General features: G+C 37.6%; 2 protein-coding genes across 4 annotated transcripts in view; both read right to left on the bottom strand.

Annotated features, from left to right (window-relative positions):
• Window positions 1-2,849, bottom strand: part of efna2a (ephrin-A2a) — a 66,997-nt gene extending 64,148 nt beyond the window's left edge. For both annotated transcript variants that reach the window (XM_077228452.1, XM_077228463.1), the window contains exon 1: window positions 1,800-2,849. In XM_077228452.1, the coding sequence (XP_077084567.1) occupies window positions 1,800-1,909 (110 nt within the window). In that variant the 5' untranslated portion in view covers window positions 1,910-2,849. The remainder of the gene's footprint in view (window positions 1-1,799) is intronic.
• Window positions 2,850-4,894: 2,045 nt separating this feature from the next.
• Window positions 4,895-16,936, bottom strand: ptbp1a (polypyrimidine tract binding protein 1a). Of its 2 annotated transcripts, none has more exons than XM_077228358.1 (16): window positions 16,848-16,936; window positions 14,801-14,854; window positions 13,392-13,422; window positions 11,556-11,622; window positions 10,808-10,980; window positions 10,561-10,707; window positions 10,292-10,447; window positions 10,086-10,196; window positions 9,811-9,994; window positions 9,639-9,716; window positions 9,388-9,542; window positions 8,451-8,484; window positions 7,635-7,727; window positions 7,346-7,562; window positions 7,178-7,255; window positions 4,895-7,095 (listed from the first exon to the last, which is right to left on the bottom strand). In XM_077228358.1, exons 1-16 carry the CDS (start codon window positions 16,853-16,855, stop codon window positions 6,963-6,965), a joined length of 1,719 nt encoding a protein of 572 aa, XP_077084473.1. In that variant the 5' UTR covers window positions 16,856-16,936; the 3' UTR covers window positions 4,895-6,962. The 2 variants fall into 2 exon arrangements, with proteins under 2 accessions (XP_077084473.1, XP_077084483.1); XM_077228368.1 differs by having other exon boundaries at window positions 13,392-13,419; window positions 16,848-16,928.
• Between the last annotated feature and the right edge of the window lie 2,724 nt (window positions 16,937-19,660).

Below are 19,660 nucleotides of genomic sequence, written 5' to 3'. Positions count from 1 at the left end.
GAACCTTTCCATTCCACACAATGCTCTTTATAGTGAAAAAGTTTTAATCCTTCACACTAATGGAGTTCTTTTAAAGAACTGTTCAGTGAAAGGTTTGAGGAACTAAACATGGTTATTCTATGGCATGTTGCAAAAAAAACAACAACAACCTTTCGGAACCTTTATTTTTAAGATCGTAATGTAAGCAAAGCCTACCGATTCAAGCTAAATCATAAACTGGGGAAATTTTTGACTCTAACGCTGCACATTTATCATCTACAGAGTGACAAAAAAGAAAGTATCCTACTAAATAAGGATTAATGAAGATTTAATGCATCGGGGTGTCTTTTCAATGCAAAAAAAATTCAAATCCAGCCCTACATTTCATTGAGGTGGAAGAGCATGCTCCCAGCTTGAGAAGAAATCTTCCTCTGAGCCTCTTTAATATTTTAAACCTCGGCAGACTACTGATGTACTGCAAGACAGCCTCTCTTAACTTTGTTAATTCAGCCGTGAGAGCACCTTCGCCGTGTTTATTTATCTAGCCAAGCTCTACCTGAGGAGCTGCATGTCAAAAGCCATTAGGCTGACATCCCCTGAGCAAACCCTCCAAGCCAGCAAGAGAACCCTGCTCACAGATACCCTTGAAATAAGGAGGAATGAGCAATGTCAAGGAACTTTATACGGAACTTAAGATTTCAAAACCTGTCAACCGTGAAAGCATCTGGGGTTGCTGCTCTCTTGATTTACTAAAATAGCCTACATGATAATAATGTGCAATTTTTTTTTTTATTCAGCTCATGCAAAATCTTTTGAGAAATACCATTATGTTCCGTATATTTGGCATCTCCACATCATATACATTTAACAAGTTTTCCTATTCTATTAATTTTGTAAATGATACAGTGCCTCTGACAGCATCAGCAGTGGTGAACAAATCCTGACAATTATATGATCCCTATACTTGCTTTTTTCTTCAACCCTGAGTAAATTTTCTAAGAGGATTAGAAGTGTTAAACTCATACTTAGTCACAAATATTTTGTGGATGATGCATTTTCTACAGTCCACACAAAAATGTTGCTTACACCTTGTAATTCATAAAATTAATACTTTTCAAACACAAGAAAAGCCCATCTCCATCATCTGTGCCTTATAACAGTAATGATTTATGGCCCAGGGTTTAAACAGAGTATGGCAAGACATTTTAACATGTATTCCTTAAAACTAAGTTGTACCTATTCTAATGACCAGTAATTAATTCATTTGTGATTCGAAGAACCTAATCAATTAGTTGCTGGTGGGTCCTAGTGGTCATTTGCTAGTCCCTATCCCAGTAGTAGCCTACTAATAAATTGCAAGGTGTGCCATTGAATAAAATCAACTGTTCAATAGTGAGTATTCCAATTATTTTTGGCCCTTCAGTTTTACTAGTAGGCTATAGTTATTAATAAGGTACTAGTTAGCTTATTATCATGGTTAGACACTGATTATTTAAATAGCCTACTTATCTATTGTAGCAGTAAGTCATTATGAACAATCAAAATGCAAATTATAGCTGGTGAGAAAATGTCACTAGTAACAATTCAGGATAGATATTTTTTCGAATGTTTCAATGTTTTACTCTACTAGTAAAAGTAAAATTGATATCAGTCCCAACTGGAATAATCGGAAAGGACTAGGTAGCTTATGAAACGTGAATTTAATGGTAAAGAATTCAGCAAATTAGTCAATAGGCTACTAACAAGTAATGTAAAGGAAATGGTACGCTAACATGATATAGGACTAAATATTAAGTTAGCTTGCCATATCGTGTACTCACCTGGAGTTTGAACTGTTCCAGTAGACCGCATGTCTGTCTGAGATGATCCTGTCGTCCGACCATACGGAGACCCAACACACTACCGTAAAAACCACCAGTGGCAACTCCATTTGAGTTGTTATAGACTTCACCTCCAAACGAAGATTCTCGATCGCTTTTTTTTTTACAGACAAATTTTCAAATACCCGCTTGCTTGAGTGAATGTATACACCCAGTTTGGAACATCATAACTAACGTTAGGCTTGTAATCCAGAGCGATTTTCATTCCTTCAGACAGAACGAGCAGCATCACTTTCTGTAGCTTACTTCTTAATCGGCACACAGTTGATGTTTTTTTAGGGGAAAATCCATTACAATTGGTTCTTATGTTGCAAGGGGGCTCCAATGTGGTCCACGGTCATTTTCTATCGTTCTGTCAGAAATCCGTCCATCATCTGAACGCGGGACAGTGTAATGCGCGTCTCGAGCCTCCTACAGTGATGCTCCCCGTTTGCAGCGCTGCAACTTCCAGATACCTCTACCCATGTGGTCTGCTCGAGAAGCTCAAGAAACACATGCCCGTCTGTAACGCACGCCTTTCTGCTTAGCGTTTCTTCAGTGCTTCATCTTATTCGCACAAGTTATCTGTTAGTTTTTGGCGGAATCGTGTTGTTTCTTGCTCACTCCAGTTGAAAAGCAGAGATCCTACGCACATCTCAAGCCGTTTGCACGAGTCCTCTCTGTCCTGGAGGAACAAAGGCAATTTTGCCCCATTCTGGCTTAAACATCTCCGCCTGTGCTCACACTTTGGATTAGCTTGTCGGATCTGGGAAACACCAAGCTTAGATCAACTGAATCGCGCAAGCTTTCTAATGCATCTGAATCGCGCACTTCTTCATAATTCATCGGTTCATCATCATCCTGAATCTGATTCGTGTGCGACAGTTCTCATCAGCGGTGTACCTTCAGGAGGGGGCGGGGCCTGGACGAGCTCTCTTCAGACTCATCTGTGCGCTTTACTGTCATCATCTCAAGATTGCTTATATGCGTTTTCTTAAGCATTTTAGGGTCCTTTTTCCAAATAGTCTCTTTACAGTAATAATCATCCTTTTGTTTCCTTTCGTTCCATCATCCATGGCCCAAAAACAATATTAATTTAGATTTCGGTTTAAAGTTGCTTGATTTAGAACTCAACAAAACCTAGGAATGTAGGCTACATAGATTAGCCTACTATAGACAATTGTTAACTGTGGGTTCTTAAAAACATACAAAAAAAAAAAACCTAAGTTTATGTTGTAGCCTACTTTTTCATTTTTATCTCTTTTCAGTGTCCTTGAAAGTTTGCTGAGAGAACTATCTGTAGCCTATGTAATTTAACATGCCTCAAAAGATTCAATTAACGATTCCCTTTCCTTTACCTTACTAATTTTCTGAAATTTCAAGCAGCAAATGGCATGCGACCCAAAATATTTAAATATCTGAAAAAGGTACAGGACTATTAGATAACTTTCTCACTCATTGCCTCATCTTTATAGGAGCTGCTTCACCTGATCCAATAAAGCAATCCTCTGAGCCATGAAAAATGGTTTGCCTATTGCTTCTCAATTCTATGTAGGCCTACACATCAAAACTCCCAATGATTCTGTGCCTTTTGAGTTCACAGTAAACGCTACAGTTTTAAAAATTGTAAATGGTAACCTAATGTTAGTTACATTGTTTACATGCCATGAAGTGGCTAATTTTACCCACTCAATGCCCAGTTTTTTCATAATTCTGGTGCCTCAATGATGCTAACGGGATGGACATCTTTATTTATTTATTTAGATATGAAATACATTTGCATATTTTATGTATATCTTCTTGATTGCAGGGATGTGCAGCAGATGCATACCAAGGATTCTGACTCTGAGGAGAGGAGGCAATACTTTTAGAAAAAGAGGAGATGGGGAAAGATAGGCAGATTGGCAAGAAAAAAAAGAAAAAAAGGAAATTAAAAACCTGTACTGAAAAAAAAAATGCTAACGTGAGACTATTTTATCAGAACACAACCATTCTCTAATCATGCCTCAAAATTACATGTTGGTTAAACTTTTTTTTAAATGCCACAACCCTCCTAAATGTAATGTATTAAATAGCTGGGTTACACTTAATAAATTATTGTTCTTGACCTATACGACTTTAAAAACATTCCATGTTTCATAATATAAAAAAAGTTATAAAAAAAACCCACGTATTTTCCAATGCATCAATATGCCACCAAAATGTAGGAATGCCCCACTTTTAAATCTTAAACTAGTGCGCCACCTGCTGTACGGGAAGCAGAATATAACACTAAATCAAGAGAGACTTTCACATACATGCATTGTATAAGATATACATATAAAAATACAGACCTAGTAATTGGTCTCTCTGTAAACTCCTAACTTTAAAAGTACATTGGCATATGGCTCGTACTTAATGCAACCAAATATACAAAAATATACAAAATCTGTAAATACTGTAAAAAATAAGACATACCAAAACATTTACTATTGATAATGGCCGCGAAAAGTCGCTAAATTAACAAAGCAGTAATAGACCTTATTCACAGCAGCGCCAGCTTTCAGTGGGTTGCACTGTTATTTAATGTGTTTTTGGATTGTTCTGCTAATGAAACACTGCAAAAATATCTTTCCAAGAAATGGATGACATTGAAAGCACGGTAAGTCCATCCCTCACAGCCTCACTTTTATAACTGTCACGACGCTGCTCTGAATATGGTCTATACGGGAGAATTGTCATATTTCAGTCTAGACTGCAGATTGTATCTCCAGCTGTTCCATACACAAACTCATTTTGAACATCACAATCATAACAAATATTTTGAGCCACTTGAAGCAACTCCAAGAATTCAATATCTTCCCCTCAAAATTAAAGTGAATTCATACACTTTTCTCATTCTATATCTATAACAGCAAACAGATAAGAAACAAGTTAGTGAAACCAGTGTGTCATTAGAGGTCTCCCAAATGCAGGAAGATTGAAAAGAGATTGTTAACATGACTGACAAAGCAAACAGATGTAGAACGTTAAAAGATCAAGATGTTTAATAACTTCAGAAATTAAAAAAGACAAGGTTGAAAGCAAGAAACAGAAAGATTTATTGAAGACAGAAAAGTATGAGCATCTATATCAAAAGAAGGTTATTCTTTCAAGAGGGCAATTACATGTTCAGACATGTGTTGGAATCTCTTTAATATTATGTAATAAAAAAAGGAAGGCTCTACAATGAGCTGAATGTCTGCTATTACCTTATCAAAATATACATGTTTGACACAAATGATGCTGATTTTCATATACTGGTATAAAACAAAAAAATATATACACAGTAGCCCTCACCCACTCTGTTTCTCAACATTACATCCATAGTGGGAAAAACAAGTATAACTATATACGCAATAGAAAGTAGTATCTATACAACGCAATAGAAAAGGAGCTCTGTCGTTACTTTAAGACTTTTGTATGGTTCTGTTCTGACAACAGAAATAATGATCTGATCCATGCTTTAGGCCAAACAAAGGCCACAATGTCTCATCTAATTTGTATTTTCTAATATTTTCTTTTAAGGTCTTGCGTTGCTTGTAAACTAAAGGCAATAATATAAAGATAAGGCCTCTAAACGTATTGCCTCTGCTCACTGAAATCAAAGCAGTCAATGAAACAATATTGCTGCACAGTAAGATACATTTCAATAAGAAATATCAAAAACTGTCTGGCAGTACAGGGAAGATGCTTTGGTCCATCTTGCTACTCTTCAGAAAAAAAAACCCAAACAAATATTAATTGCAAAGGCTAAAAAAAATGAAATGGAAAGATTACAAGTACAAGCTCAAAAGTAAAAGGGAATGTCTGAGCATTAGGACATCTGCCACATACAACATGAAATGGATGTGTCTGAAAGACCGTGGCCTTAATGTTTCGCAATCCCTCCCCCCTCCCCAACACAGAAGTGCCAAAAACAATCCGAAGTCTTGTCACAGGTGTCTCCGTTCACACAAATGTCACATAGGAAAATTAAGACTATTCTTGAACATAAATGGCAAGTGACAGTAAGAGACCCCCCCCCCAAAAAAAGTGTTTTTGAAGGTCCAAATTTACGTTCATTAAAACACTTGTGAACTAGATAACAGAACAACTAATCTGACTTATTTTGCCACACGCAGAGTAATCAAAAATTATGTAAAAATCTGTGAACTCTGGTTTGGTTCCAAGCGGTTTCATAATTGACAAAACCCATAAGCAGTAAGGCAATGGGGTAAAATGAAGAAATTATAAAGCATTTCCCTCAATTAAACAGTATATAACAGTCTAGGCACAGATAACTCAGTGGGCCAAAGCCCAAATAGATGACAGTATAGAAGTATGTGTGTGACAAGAAAAAAAGAATTAAACTATAGATTATAAAATATCTTACATACGGTACATAAGGAAAAGATCCACATTTAGAATAACTATATGCAAAATAAGCTGTGACAGTCAGGTACAAAACCAAAGCCTGTTAATAAACTTAAGTAATTTACCAGAAAACAATTTGCAGGAAAACATTCTTGTTTTCACAAGTCAAATTTAAATTGGGACCACCTAGGAACAGCAGGCAGGTTATCTTTTTATTTTTTTTAAGTTTGAGGTTAATGGTTCCTTTAAAGAAGCCAAAAACATCAAAATATTACTACGGCCATTAAGAAGATAAACTTTAAGCACCATGTAAGGCACATTTGCTTTTTTTGGAAAGGCAAATAGTGAATAGGTTCGAAAAGGTTAATTACAGGTTCAACAAACGAAACGAGGCTTTGCGTGTGCAACCTGAAGGGGTGCGGCTTTCCGCAGAGGCACAAGTATAAACTATGCAGCATCTATGATCCAAAACCGATGTGTGCCAACAAAGAACAAAGTCATGAAACAAACCGTCTGAGAAAACGTACTATTAAAACCCAAGTCACATTGGGTTGAAGAGTTCCTCTTGTCTACTGGTTTAAAGTGGAATTACAAAATAGACATACATGTGTGAATATAGATATAATTAAAGGAATGATCAAGTGTGTGTTGTGGAACACATTTGTCCACAGTGATATAAATTGTGGAAGGCTTACAGTTTGGTCTAAAGTGACAGTCCTTTCAACCTCTTTAAAACAAAAACAGCCTCCATCAGATGGTGGACTTGGAGAAGGACACTCTAAGGTGATGGTTCTCTCCCAGGTCGTGATTGTGAAATTTGATCAGAGACTCAATTGCTTCCTCCACAGAGCCCAATTGGATGAGAGCCATTTTACGATCTTTCCTGAAAGGATTAACTCAATATTTTAAAACTTCCAAGAAATATCGTGACAATATGTAGAAATCAAATCTGTAAAATGTCTTACTGGAAAAACTTGAAGGCCTTAACCACAGCTCCTGAACTTAGAAACAATCCTCTGAGATCATCCTCAGTGACAGCAGGACTAAGAGGAAAAAAAATTGACATTGAATAAAGCAGTGGTATAGAAGCCAAACAGGCGTGTTACTAACAGGTGTTGGTTTGGTGGACTCACGGGATGTTGGAGAGATGGAGAGTAGAGGAAGGAGGGAAGATGTTGGAGTAGTTCTTGGAGCCTGGCTTTTTGAAGCGGTGAAGAGGAGAGTTGCTGTAGTCCTTGGTGAGCCCCTGATCCTCATGGCCTTCACGTGGCAACTGTACCGTGGTGTGTTTGGAAAGAGTGGCCCGCAAAGCCTTACCATACAGTTTCTGCCCGTTCAAGTGGCTCATGGCTAAAAAGGGCAAGAGAGGTTGGTGTTGCTTCTTAGGAAAGTTGCTAAAAAGTTAAAGACCTTTATAAATACCTAGCTGGGCTTGGGTTCCATCAGACATCTGCACCAATGCATTTTCCTTCTTGTTGAAAAGGATCTTCACTCGCATGACGTCACCATACACACCTAACAAAGATAGCAGTAGCTACATAAGGACAAGGCTACTGTATGACAGAACAATTGATTACCATTTTCACAACCAAACACGCAAGAATGTTTCAATTAAATATCTATACAACCAAACACGCAAGAATGTTTCAATTAAATATCTATACAAAAGTAATTTTAGTCAAGGCACGCATCCATTACTGGTGCAAACAGACTACATTTCTATTGTGACCCATCACTACTGGACCCGGCTTTCTACATTTATGAATGTATAATTACTTCTTTCCAAAAACGACATACCGTGTTTGTTGTGATTTACTCAAAGTAATCTTGATTGGTTTAATATTACGTTTAGGACTGCGGGAGATTTGCAAATTAACCTTTGATTAAACATACAGGGAATCAAACATACAACTTCCTAAAGATTATTAAATGCAGTATTCAATATGGCTTATTGGAGTGTATGGCATTTAAAATAAGCAACGAGTTGCTACAAAATTGGCTCTCAAATTGAATGTAGAGTCATGTGGCTAAGATCAGTCTAAACTACACAATAGTTATGACCACAATATTTAACAATTTATCCATTTGCAATAGATATTTAGCATCCGCCAAATTAAGGAGCCAAAAAATTCTTTAAAACTCCACAGATCACATACAAACCAAAGTATACATCTTAGATGAAGTTAAAATATGAAAAACAAAAAGGTAATAAAAAAGGAGATGCCAATGATAACATACCGAAAAGAATAAAGAGGCATTGGGGCGTAACGCTCTTAAGACAGCAGAGGAAGGCAGCGTAGGGAGGAAGGGACAGGAAAAGATCGGAGGCAGGACAGTGGAGGTTGAACATGTCCACAGCGAGGCAGTTCCACAGGAATGGCGAAAAACGGTGGTAGGATCATGAAGGTGGGTGATATTGTTCATGATGGAAAGGTGGGGGAAGGGTAGAAGTAAAGGAGGATATACGACAATGTAGTGTGGGGATATTGTTGTGTGTTGGTTGCACAGTAGAAAAACAAAATTGTTTATGTATCCAGTATCGGTGTGAATAGGGAATCATATTGTTTGGGTGGGTAGGGAGTTTAAATTATTACAAAAAACAAAAGTGGTGCAGTCAGTTGGCAAAAGATTCCAGGTCAAAGTATTAAAATAATAAAAGGGGGAAGGGGAATGGGGAGGGAGAGAAACAAGAAAAAGGAAGTAAAAAACAAGGTCAGTATACACAAAGAAAAATGTAGAGTTCCAGTCAGCAGAACTTGCTAAATTAAAATGCTTTTCACTATAGGAACACTAAGGCAATAAATAAATAAAGAAAGGAGAGAAGATTAACAATGAAATACAGGAAAGATAGAGACAATATATATTCATAGCCCTAAAGGAATACTAGAAATGAAATGTTTCAGATGGCTTCAGACAAGGGTCAACAAATATTAAGAAATGGTTGACATGCATGTTTGTACAGTAGTCAAATGAGTCTCCACAGTCATAAACACATTACATGGTTTGAAGAGCTACACATATGAAGTATTTGTTCAATTTAATTTTATTTCCTTTCAACATTTCTCTATTTTTACAGTTTTACCAACAAAAATGGAATATGGCTTGTTGAAACAAGAACCATAGGACAAATTAACTAAAGGTTAAGTGAATCTAAACTATTCAAAACGGCACTAACCTCAGGGTTTAGGTTGCTGACTAGCAGGACACTGTTTCCTCCCCCAGTGAGACTGGAAAAACTGAGGCGTCCAGCAGCAGCAGCGGCGGCTGCCGCAGCACCGGGGATACCGAGCGATGCGAGAGCCCCAGCAGGCATGCCCTGCAGAGACAGACCTGTGGGAGGGACAGCCATCACTACACAGCATGGATACTATGCTGGGAAACTGTGCTTAAGCAATCCACAGAGTTATTATGAGGGCTATGACTGACCTGCTGCCTGCTGAATGGTAAAAGTTGGTGGGAAACCATGAGCCCCATATGGCGATGCAGAGATGATACCAGGAGCAGCTAAGAAAAAGAAAAATGCAGTTTGTGATATTATGCATGTTGAAAATGCCATTTACTAACAGCAGTAAAAAAAATAAAGTAGATTAAGTTTTACACAAGGCAGCTGCAGCCATCGTCTGTGCATCGAGGGAGGGCTGATGACTGTCTCCTGTAGGTAGGTCAGGACGAGTGTAGTCTCTGCTCTTATCGTTGTTGTACTTAACATTCAAGCTGGTGAGCTTGGAGAAACTGATGCGAAGGGTACAGCAAGCATTGTAGATGTTCTGTCCATCCAAAGACTGTTGAATGTTAAGCCAAATGATTACATGGTTCAGAAGGGATTTAGCTGCCCATTCATCCATAAACGTATTGATCCACTATGCCACTCACCAGCTTTGAATGCTGTGCAGTCATTCCATCTGAGTACTGAACCAGTGCTTGGAACTGGTTGTTTTTGGTAAATGTTATGATCTTCAAAACAGTCCCAAACTTTGAGAAGATCTGGGAGGGTGGGGTAATAAGTAATGGAAGAATAATAAAATTAATTAAGGACTCTAAATAAAATGTTTCAACTTCATTTGAAAGACTGTCAGTACCTGGTGAAGGACATCAAGAGTAACTGGGTAGAAGAGGTTTTCAACGATAACTCTCAGCACAGGGCTCTGGCTGCCCATACCTCCTCCATCAACAGCGCTCAAAGACATGCTTCCTGTCTGGACCGCATTCACCGCCTGCAGTGCTGCCTGTGCTCTCTATGGGAATGGAGGGGACAGGGCACAAGTATGCATTATCATTCTTGAAAGAGTTATTTATATTGAGTAATTACCCTTGATTAAACATCTAAGGTGATGTAATTTGTACTAACAACTTGGTTGGGTGAGTTGTCAGTCTTCAGTTCCTTGTGATTGGAATACTGCATGTAGATCGGATGGTTGCGGATGACAGGGGTAACAGAGGAGTAGTAGCTGACCATGGTCTGTGCTGACTCCTCTGTGTTCATCTCCAGGAAGGCCTGTGAGGAGATAACACAATAAGGAAAGGCCCTATGATGTATATTCAAAGTGGGGTATAATCATATTTTGAGAGAAATGAAAGGCAGCAGTGATCTTTACCTGGTTCTTTCCTTTCAGCATCAGAAGGTTAGTCACTTTTCCAAAAGGAAGCCCCAAAGAAATGACTTCTGCTTCGTTTATGTCATTTGGCAGTTTGCGTACATGTATCACTCTTGAAGGAATGCCAGGGCTCCTGATGTCCCCTTTGAACTTCTTGCTGTCATTACCATTTGCTGACAAAAAGAATGCATCTCAATTCAATTTCATACTTAAGAATCCAAATACATTAACTTTCAAAGGTTTGAGGTCAATACGATTTGTTTGAATGTTTTTGAAAGAAGTCTCTAATGTTAATCAAGGCTGCATTTATGTAAAAAAATAAAATAAAGTAAAAACCGTAATATTGTGAAATATTACTCCCTTTTAAAATAATCGTTTCCCATTTAAAAATGTAGTTCATTCAAGTCAATTTTCTTTGTAAAACACGTCTCACATAATACAAAGTAGCTTTACAAAAAAAAAAAGTTTATAATTCATTCATATTTTTATGTCTGCATTAGAGCAGATTAGATCTGGGCAATAATATAGTTTACATTTTGCAGCATTATAAACAGCAGAGATTTACTATATAGCATACATTACCTTGCACAAATGTACTATGTATGCATGTAGAGTTGGGTATAATATTTCAAATATATTGCCGGGCTATAATTTAACAGAATTTATAATATTTTGTATTAAAAAAAAATTCATACTGACCCAAAGCTTTTGAACAGTAGTGTATAAACCCACAGCTATAAATGCCTACCTGCTCCAGAGTTCATTATATAAGGTCCGTTAGGTATGCAGGAGGAAAAGAGTTCGTCAGATCCCCTCTGAAAAGAGAAGGGAAGTGGTTCATTAAGCAGGACACATTTACAAGGTTTGCAAAATACGACACTCAAACCAGAAGACCCTAAACGCTGTGACAAGATGTGAATCAGCTACATCAGTGCATTAACAAATAGATAACAAATTGTCATCTGACATAGTATTAGCCTATAGAAACTCTTGTGACAAAGCAAGCATGCACCAAACCAGTCTGATTACACAATTAATATGATCCAATTGGAACATTTCCAAAATGACAACAAAAAAACTCATTGCCTAATGGTTACAGTTATTACAACATAGGCATCAAAGCGCAAGAGATCACTACACTGTTTACTGCTGGTAAAAGCAGAACAAAGAAAGAGAGAAATATAAACAGAGGCAGCTGTGTCCTGCCATAACACAAAGTCTCTCACTCAAGGCCAAGCTGGAACCACTTGGCTGGCAAATGGAGCAATGAGCAAATCATTCAGCATCACTCTCTTAATATACCACTTCAAATGGCAAGTCTCTGCTGAAGTGGTCACATGCGCGGGATAAGCCAAAGCCTTTACAATTCATTACCACAATGCGTGTTCTGTTCCAGCCCAAAAGAAAGTATTGTTAACAAAGCTGAACGCCTGGTCTGGGCTGATTTCTCCCCTATGGTCTACTACAAACTGCATCAAGTGCACTTTACCACACCCTGGATAAATGTTTAACTTAAATACAGCCCAAAGGGCTCAATAAGCAGCCTACAGTAAACAGTCAATAACATTGCAGAGAAAGGGAAAAAAACTTAATACCGTTTACGTGGCACAGCATTTCCTTTAAAAAAAAGAAAAAAAAGACGACGCCACATTCCTCCCAGCTAAATCCTGGAGGAGTCCGATTTCAACATCACTTTCATAAAACAGTTATGACAGGAAAGCCTTCTGTGGTTGAACCATCCATTGTTTTCGGGCGAGACATCCACCCAACTAGAGCATTTCCTTCCTCTATTTTTAACTGCGGGGCATTGCAGCTTGAGTGCTCGCTTAGGAAAGGAAAAAGGAGCCGAGAACCATGACTCCCACACTGGTCTCTAGGAGCTTAAGACTTGCAGGTGCCAACATGTTTACATCCATTGACAAAGTGCAAGCCTTCAGGGTGAGAGCACAGTCTGTGTTGAATAAGGAGGTCAGCGAGACAGGAATGCAAGCACAGCATTCCAACCACAGTAATTAGTGCCCAGACTCCGACTTCATCTACTACATCTTTACTCCTCACATGTGTGAAAGACATCAGGGGAAACAACAGTAGGCAGTCTCCATGTAAAAACACATCCAAATGAGTGTGAAGAGCAATACTGTAAACAAATAACTGTACAATGCAACTATTTTGCTAAAACTTAAGTAGCAAAATATAAAAAGTAGAAACTAAATCCTCCAGGTCACCATTTCTGAATTGCCTACAGAACATCAAGCTTTGAGTGTAGGCTACTTTCACCTTTGGGTCAGTTATCACAGTGATTGTTTAAATAGCAGGTGCCCTTTGACCAGAATAATTACAGTTGAAGGATCAGATGCAGATGGGAGAAGAATTTCAGACTAAGCAATTTAGAGTAGGTCCCTCCGCCTCAGCAATTTAGAAAACAAAGAGGAAAGCACAACTTCTAAAACCAGACATACAACCAAAACTAATATTGCTACTGAACACCCACAACAACCAAACAGGGAAACCAACTTTACACATTTGCAAGTCATAGATGGTCACTTTTATAAAAAGTATTAAAAGAAAAAAGAAAAAGACATACCTTTGTGCCGACCGTTATATCATGGACACTGCTATAAAAAAGGCATTAAACAGAAATTAGAAATCAAAGGCTCAATCACATTTGAAAAATTCAGCAACAGAAAGCGCTATGCAATACTTAAAGTATGTTTGCTATGCAACGGAAGCTGGAACACATTTTTTCAGGTTACTAGTTTAACAGCGTATGATCTGTTGTTGTACGTCACACGCATCACCCACATGACCAGCGTCGGCCAAGAGCCTACGTGTGACGTAGCGCTACGCAATTACACTAGTTTAACTGACTAGTTGAGGCCCAAAGAGAAGGAAATGGATAATTGAATTAAAGTTGTTATCTATTTTTGTTTTTCGCGCACAAAAAGTATTCTTGTCGCTTGATAAACGTAATATTGAGCCACTGTAGTCACTTGGACTATTTTAACAATGTCTTTAATAACTTTGAGGCCGGCAAGTTTCAATCCCTCAAGAAGCCTATGGAGGAGTGAACCAGCTCTCAGATTTCATAAAAAATATCTTAATTCGTGTTCCGAAGATGAACGAAGGTCTTACAGTGTTGGAACAACATGAGGGTGAGTAAATACTGACAGAATTTTCATTTTTGGGTGAACTAACCCTTTAAAGAAAAATGTAGAGCAGAGAGTTTGTTCTAACCATTGATTGTAGATTTGTACAGAGGCAAAACTGAATGCGAGCTTCGTAATTTTTTTTAGCAGACTACATGATTGGAGAAGTCCAGCAAATATCATCAGAAAGAAGTCTATCATTTCACCAGAAGATTAAGTTATGACTTAATAAAAACTTGTATGGATTAAGGATCTATAACATGAATTTAGAAAATAGATAGGATGAATTTTCATTCGAATAATTTTCTTCATTTCATTAGTGTATTTCACCAAGTCACCGTGCGTTGGCAACAAAGTCTGCAACTCACTGAAAATGTATGTCTGTTAAGAGCTCAAGTTCATGCAAATAAACCATAACAATGCAGCAACTACAAATGTGAGTGCAGACATGGGCCTGTTGCCAGATACAGTAGGATACAGCGACTTGGCATAATTTTAAAGATTGTCATTCTGTGTGAACAGGGCTTCAGTACAATAGGTGTACAGAAAACGTCATTTCTGATTGGTACACAAATGTCATACAAACAGGCCCAGCAGGAACTACAGACTGCTGTTGTAAAAAAGAGTTGCAATTCAGGCACACCTTCTAGGATGCAATCTGATATAAAAGCCAACAGTAAAACAAAGCATGCCTGTTAAGCCTCTCTTCAAACCACTCAACGGTATCAATCAGTTTCACACTTCTCTTGAGAACATTTCTTGAATTCTTTGGTTTAGGTAGATTCCGTTGACAATGCTGTAAAACCAGTCCTGTTAGTAATTAAATGCAAAGAGATGCAAAACTCACTCTATTTCAGTGACGTAACTGGATCCCAGAGGATACAGATCAGTCTCTAACCGGCTGCAGAAGACAAAAACAGGATTTTATGTCAATATTTTGTCATTCATTCACTATCATGTTTTAAACCTGTAAGTTGCTCCTTGTTTTATTCAGCCTAATCTCCAGCCTAAGGTCTCGGTCAGCATTCACTTCCATTGTACGCTGTCATTCTGCCCTAAAATCTATTTTCTGCCTAACTATTATACTGAATGAAATAAAGTCTTAATAAACCAATTTGGAACGTGGCAAGAACAAATGACAGAATTTAAAATTTTAAGGGTGAAATATCCCTTGTGGATATAATGTGCAAATTTATAAAAAGCATTCATGCAAATGATTCAGTTCAAAACATAGGCCTAAATATAATTATGGACATTTTCGGCGCACAATTTGACTGAACGGATATATACCGAAAAATAACGGTAGTTTTCATTTGTTATTTTATCTATGGCTCATTTAAATCTAATTCAAATAAATTAACGAAATAGAGATGTATGCAGACGAACATACTTCTATACAAGTATAGTTCTTGATCGGATCAAGAGATGATGTCATTGTTTAAAGCATATTGTACACCACTTTATACTGCTCATTTGTGGTCAAATTATAGAACAGCAAGTTTGCAGAGGATTCAAGTAGTTTATAATGATGCAAGGATAATTCTGTTACGGAGACCTAGATGGCATTGTGCAAGCAAAATGTTTGTAAGTATAGGAGTTAATACTTTCCAAGCTGTGTTATGAAATCTTATATGTAATTATTACAATGTTTATACATTTTTGCATTTTATTGAGATTATTGTGGGGTTTGCAAATATAAGGGTCAGTACTACACATTATCAGTCTAAGTTGTGGATAAACTAGTATTATTGTATTTTTTGTAATCATTAATTTTTTTATGTTCTCTTTTTTATGAGTCAGCAATAAAGTCTGATGAAGATGAAGGTATCCGATGAAGATACCTGCGTTCTCTACAGCGTCTCTATGTAGGCTAATTGTGAAAATGTGAGTTTAATTACAAAAACAGCCAAGTTATCACCTTTTTACTGAGAAATAATGCAACTTTCAGTAGCGAAGCTATTTTATTAAAATAATTAAAGGAGCAGAGGTTGAAAACACGTTTCTATGCTCCTGAATGTTTAAATGTGCACAATCTCTTGAGAATTTTCCACCTCAATAATGTGAGCTCATACAGTAAAGTCTGCTTCGTAAAACGCTCATTGTGGGCAAACGTGTCGAACTCTCATTGTTGTGGCTTGGAATTATTCGAATATTTGAGTTTAGACGTTGGTCAAATGTCCAGATATGGGATTAAAAACACATAAGGAAGGGGTTCAGAACGGGTGCAAAAAAAATCGGATTTATGTCAAATGGGATTAAAAAACGTTATGTTTGCGCCAGTGAAAGTTCAACGCAGTTGATATCTTCAACGCGTCATTATCAAAAACATTTAACGTTACTGTAATCGTACCATTGTACGTGTATTAACCTTACTTAGTAAAAATTGAAAAAAAAAATATTTAACGTGCATTGAACATACAAACGATTGAAGCTACAATAAAGTTGAACTGGTAACGTTTTCGGTTTAGCAGGCTAGCAGGTAATTAGCTAGCCACCCAACAACAATGCGGAAACTGAGACACGTTGGTTGCCAAATAGTGGCTGTTCTGTCTCTTCTGTGCGTTACAAGGTCTATTTGACATTTTAGTCTTGCCAGTTAACCTAAGTTAAATAAATACTGTAGCTAAAGTTCGGTAGTGTTTCATAAGGCTGTCTCATCTAGACTACTTGCAACAGGTTGTTGGTCAGTTTGGTTCAACTTTTGGGCTCTTCCGGCACGGGAGACATTAAGAGCGGCAGAGACGAGTCAAAAATCACCATTTCCACTTCACTTTACGTCATTTAACACAATTTAAACGTGCATAATGTATTATGTCACCATAATGAATCAAACATCCAAAGAAAAAACGTGTTTAAGGGGCATCATAATTGGAATGAAGATGTTTTCAACTTACCCGTCCATGGCACTACACAAAACTACAGGTTGTCGTAGACGGGAGGTAGACCTGCTAGTATATCTTATATCCTTACAAAATGGCGGAGGAGGGATTGTCGCTCTCTGATTAGTCAATCGACTGTGGAGCGCCAAGTGTGGGCGGGACCTCACGTCTCCTTGGATAGCGGGATTGGACAGAAGAGCTGTCAATCTGGAAAGGCGGTAGAAAAAAGTTTGCGAAAACTTTTCCCTGTTGCCACCGGTTGTCACCATGAAAAATTGAAAATGAACTGTGCTTGAACCCACCATTATCAGCAACGAAAAGTACGATGCTGTTCAGTCAAAGGGAAAAACAGCTATAACAGACGCATTGCTAAGATATATTATAGGCTAAGAACAGTAGGATTATAATAATGTCGGAAGAAACTAAAGATCGGGTGGAACAGGCATAGTCTTAGAAGTAGCCTACTATTAAGGAATTTTATATGGTTAAACATATCAGCCGTTATTAAATGTAAAATCTAAACATAACTCTGGACAAAAAAGAAAACCTTTAAATACTGAACATTTAGAAAATGTATTGATTAGCTTGGACCACTTCTAGCACCTTTAAATATTGTTCTGTGCATTGCATTCACCCAAAAATGATTCTCCTGTGGAACACAAAAGGAAATATTTTGAGAAATGTCTCATAAAGTGTTTTGTTTTGTCCATATAACTGAAGTAAATGGTCACCTAAACCATTTGGTTACCAACATTCTTCAAAATATTTTCTTTCGTGTTACGCTGAAGAAAGTTCAGAAAGTGTACGACACTTTCTGTTTTGGAAGGACACATGGTTCAGTAAATGATGACAACATTTTCATTTTTGGGTGAACTGTCCTTTAAAGTAAGCCACTTTTTGTTATAAAGTTTGCAAAAGGTGGCCTAATTTATCTGACCGAATTTACCATATAGAGTTACTACCCATGTACTCAGGTCAGAATCTCTGGGGTTCTTCGGACCAAATGGTCCCGAAGAATTTAAATAAAAAAATGTGTAAAATCATAGCTTCATTGGAATGGTCCGAAATTTGGTGACTTTGTTGGTACTTGGTACATGAACACCCCAAAAAATTGGGGACAGGATTTGAATAGTCTAAGTGGTTGTAAAAAAAATGGTCACACTCAGGGCCTTCGGGTCCAAATGGTCCCGCCATAGGAAATGAATGGGAAATTGGCAAAAATGTGACAATACAGAGTTTTTTTGTGCGTACAATCTACAAATCAGCCACGATCCAGAAAAAAAGCACACAACAGTGAAGGGGTGAATCTATCAAACATCAAGAGTGCAAAACAGACACACACACACACACACACACACACACACACACACACACACACACACACACACACACACACACACACACACACACACACACACACACACACACACACACACACACACACACTTTTATACATAAACAAACGAATAAATTCAGATTACATATGTGTTTTGCATTTTTAAAATGCTCAGTTTGTCCACCAGATGGCATCCATCTAATTTCAAAAATTGCTTTTATGAGGTCTAGGCTTGACTCTAAAATGAAATACAGCTTTAAAAAAAATAGAAAAAAATATTTTTTTATTTTCTATTATATTCAATGGGGGGAAAATAGGTCATATTTATTGCATAAATATTAATTATAAATCTTAAATAATCTCAAAACACCAAAAAAGAAAAGAAAAAATATTATAAAAAACAAGTAAAAAAAAAAAAAAGATTTTCTTTTAATAAATATGAATCAAACCCTTCCGGACCATTTGGTCCCGAAGACCCTGAGTGTGACCCTGAAATGAAGGACCCCAGAGGCATTCACTTATCATCTTGTGTAGTGCTACTATACTTGGCACTGTCACTAAAATGTATGTGCCTTGGAAAAAGTTTAATGGGTGGTCCTCCCCTTCTTCAGGCCAAATATAGGCTATACCATAAAAGACCACAGTAGGGCCCTCATTATGGCCCAGGACAATGTCCCGCCCCAACCCCAACACGCCAGCTCTGAATATAACATGACATTAGTAGCGTCGTTTTAGCCAACAAACTGCTGCTTCACTGGTAACCAATTTAGATGGCAACCTTCACATATTAGAAACTTTGAAGCCCAAATGGGTCCTTTTGAAATTATTTAAAAATAATAATAATAGGATATCTGTTGAATACTCTGCAATCATGAATTGAATTTGATACGGAATTTGAAGTCTTTACATCTAAAACAATGACAGTAATGTCAGAGCAAATATTGGAACGTATTGCCCTGTTTTCACAGACAGGGTTTAGATTAAACCAGGATTAGGCATTTAGATAGCTTTTATAAAAATGCTGTAGAAAAAATAAACATTATTGGTGTGCATCTTGAGACAAAACAATGGCACTGACATATTTTAATATATGTCAGTGCAAGTCACTTTCAGTTAAAACAGCTCAAACATGCATTTTAGTCTGGGACTAGCTTAAACCTAGCCTGGTTAAAACCAGACCCTTCTCAGTCATAACTGAGTTAAGGTCTGGGGAAGGTTCATTCACAGATCATTTTCAAAGGGGCGTCACCAACGGAAGTCACTCAAATGCCTCTGGGCGCAATTGGATAGACCTTAAAAACAATCAGATTGATCGTCATCTTGAAAAGCCCGCCTCAACGTTTGTGATTGGTGCCTCGATTTGGAAAGATTGGAAATGAGCTTGAATGGGCTCTTCGCCAGACTAACTTGCAGAGCAAATCTAAATTTGTCAGAAGTTCGTCTGGGGTTTCCCAGGCTAGCTTAAACCCTGTCTGTGAAACCGGGGGATGGA

This window comes from Siphateles boraxobius, unplaced genomic scaffold (assembly GCF_051911475.1).
Source record: "Siphateles boraxobius isolate OS27281-9 unplaced genomic scaffold, OSU_SipBor_1 1, whole genome shotgun sequence".
NCBI lineage: Eukaryota > Metazoa > Chordata > Actinopteri > Cypriniformes > Leuciscidae > Siphateles > Siphateles boraxobius.
The sequence above is the reverse complement of the archived record's forward strand: the minus strand, read 5'-3'. Positions and strand labels throughout refer to the sequence as shown.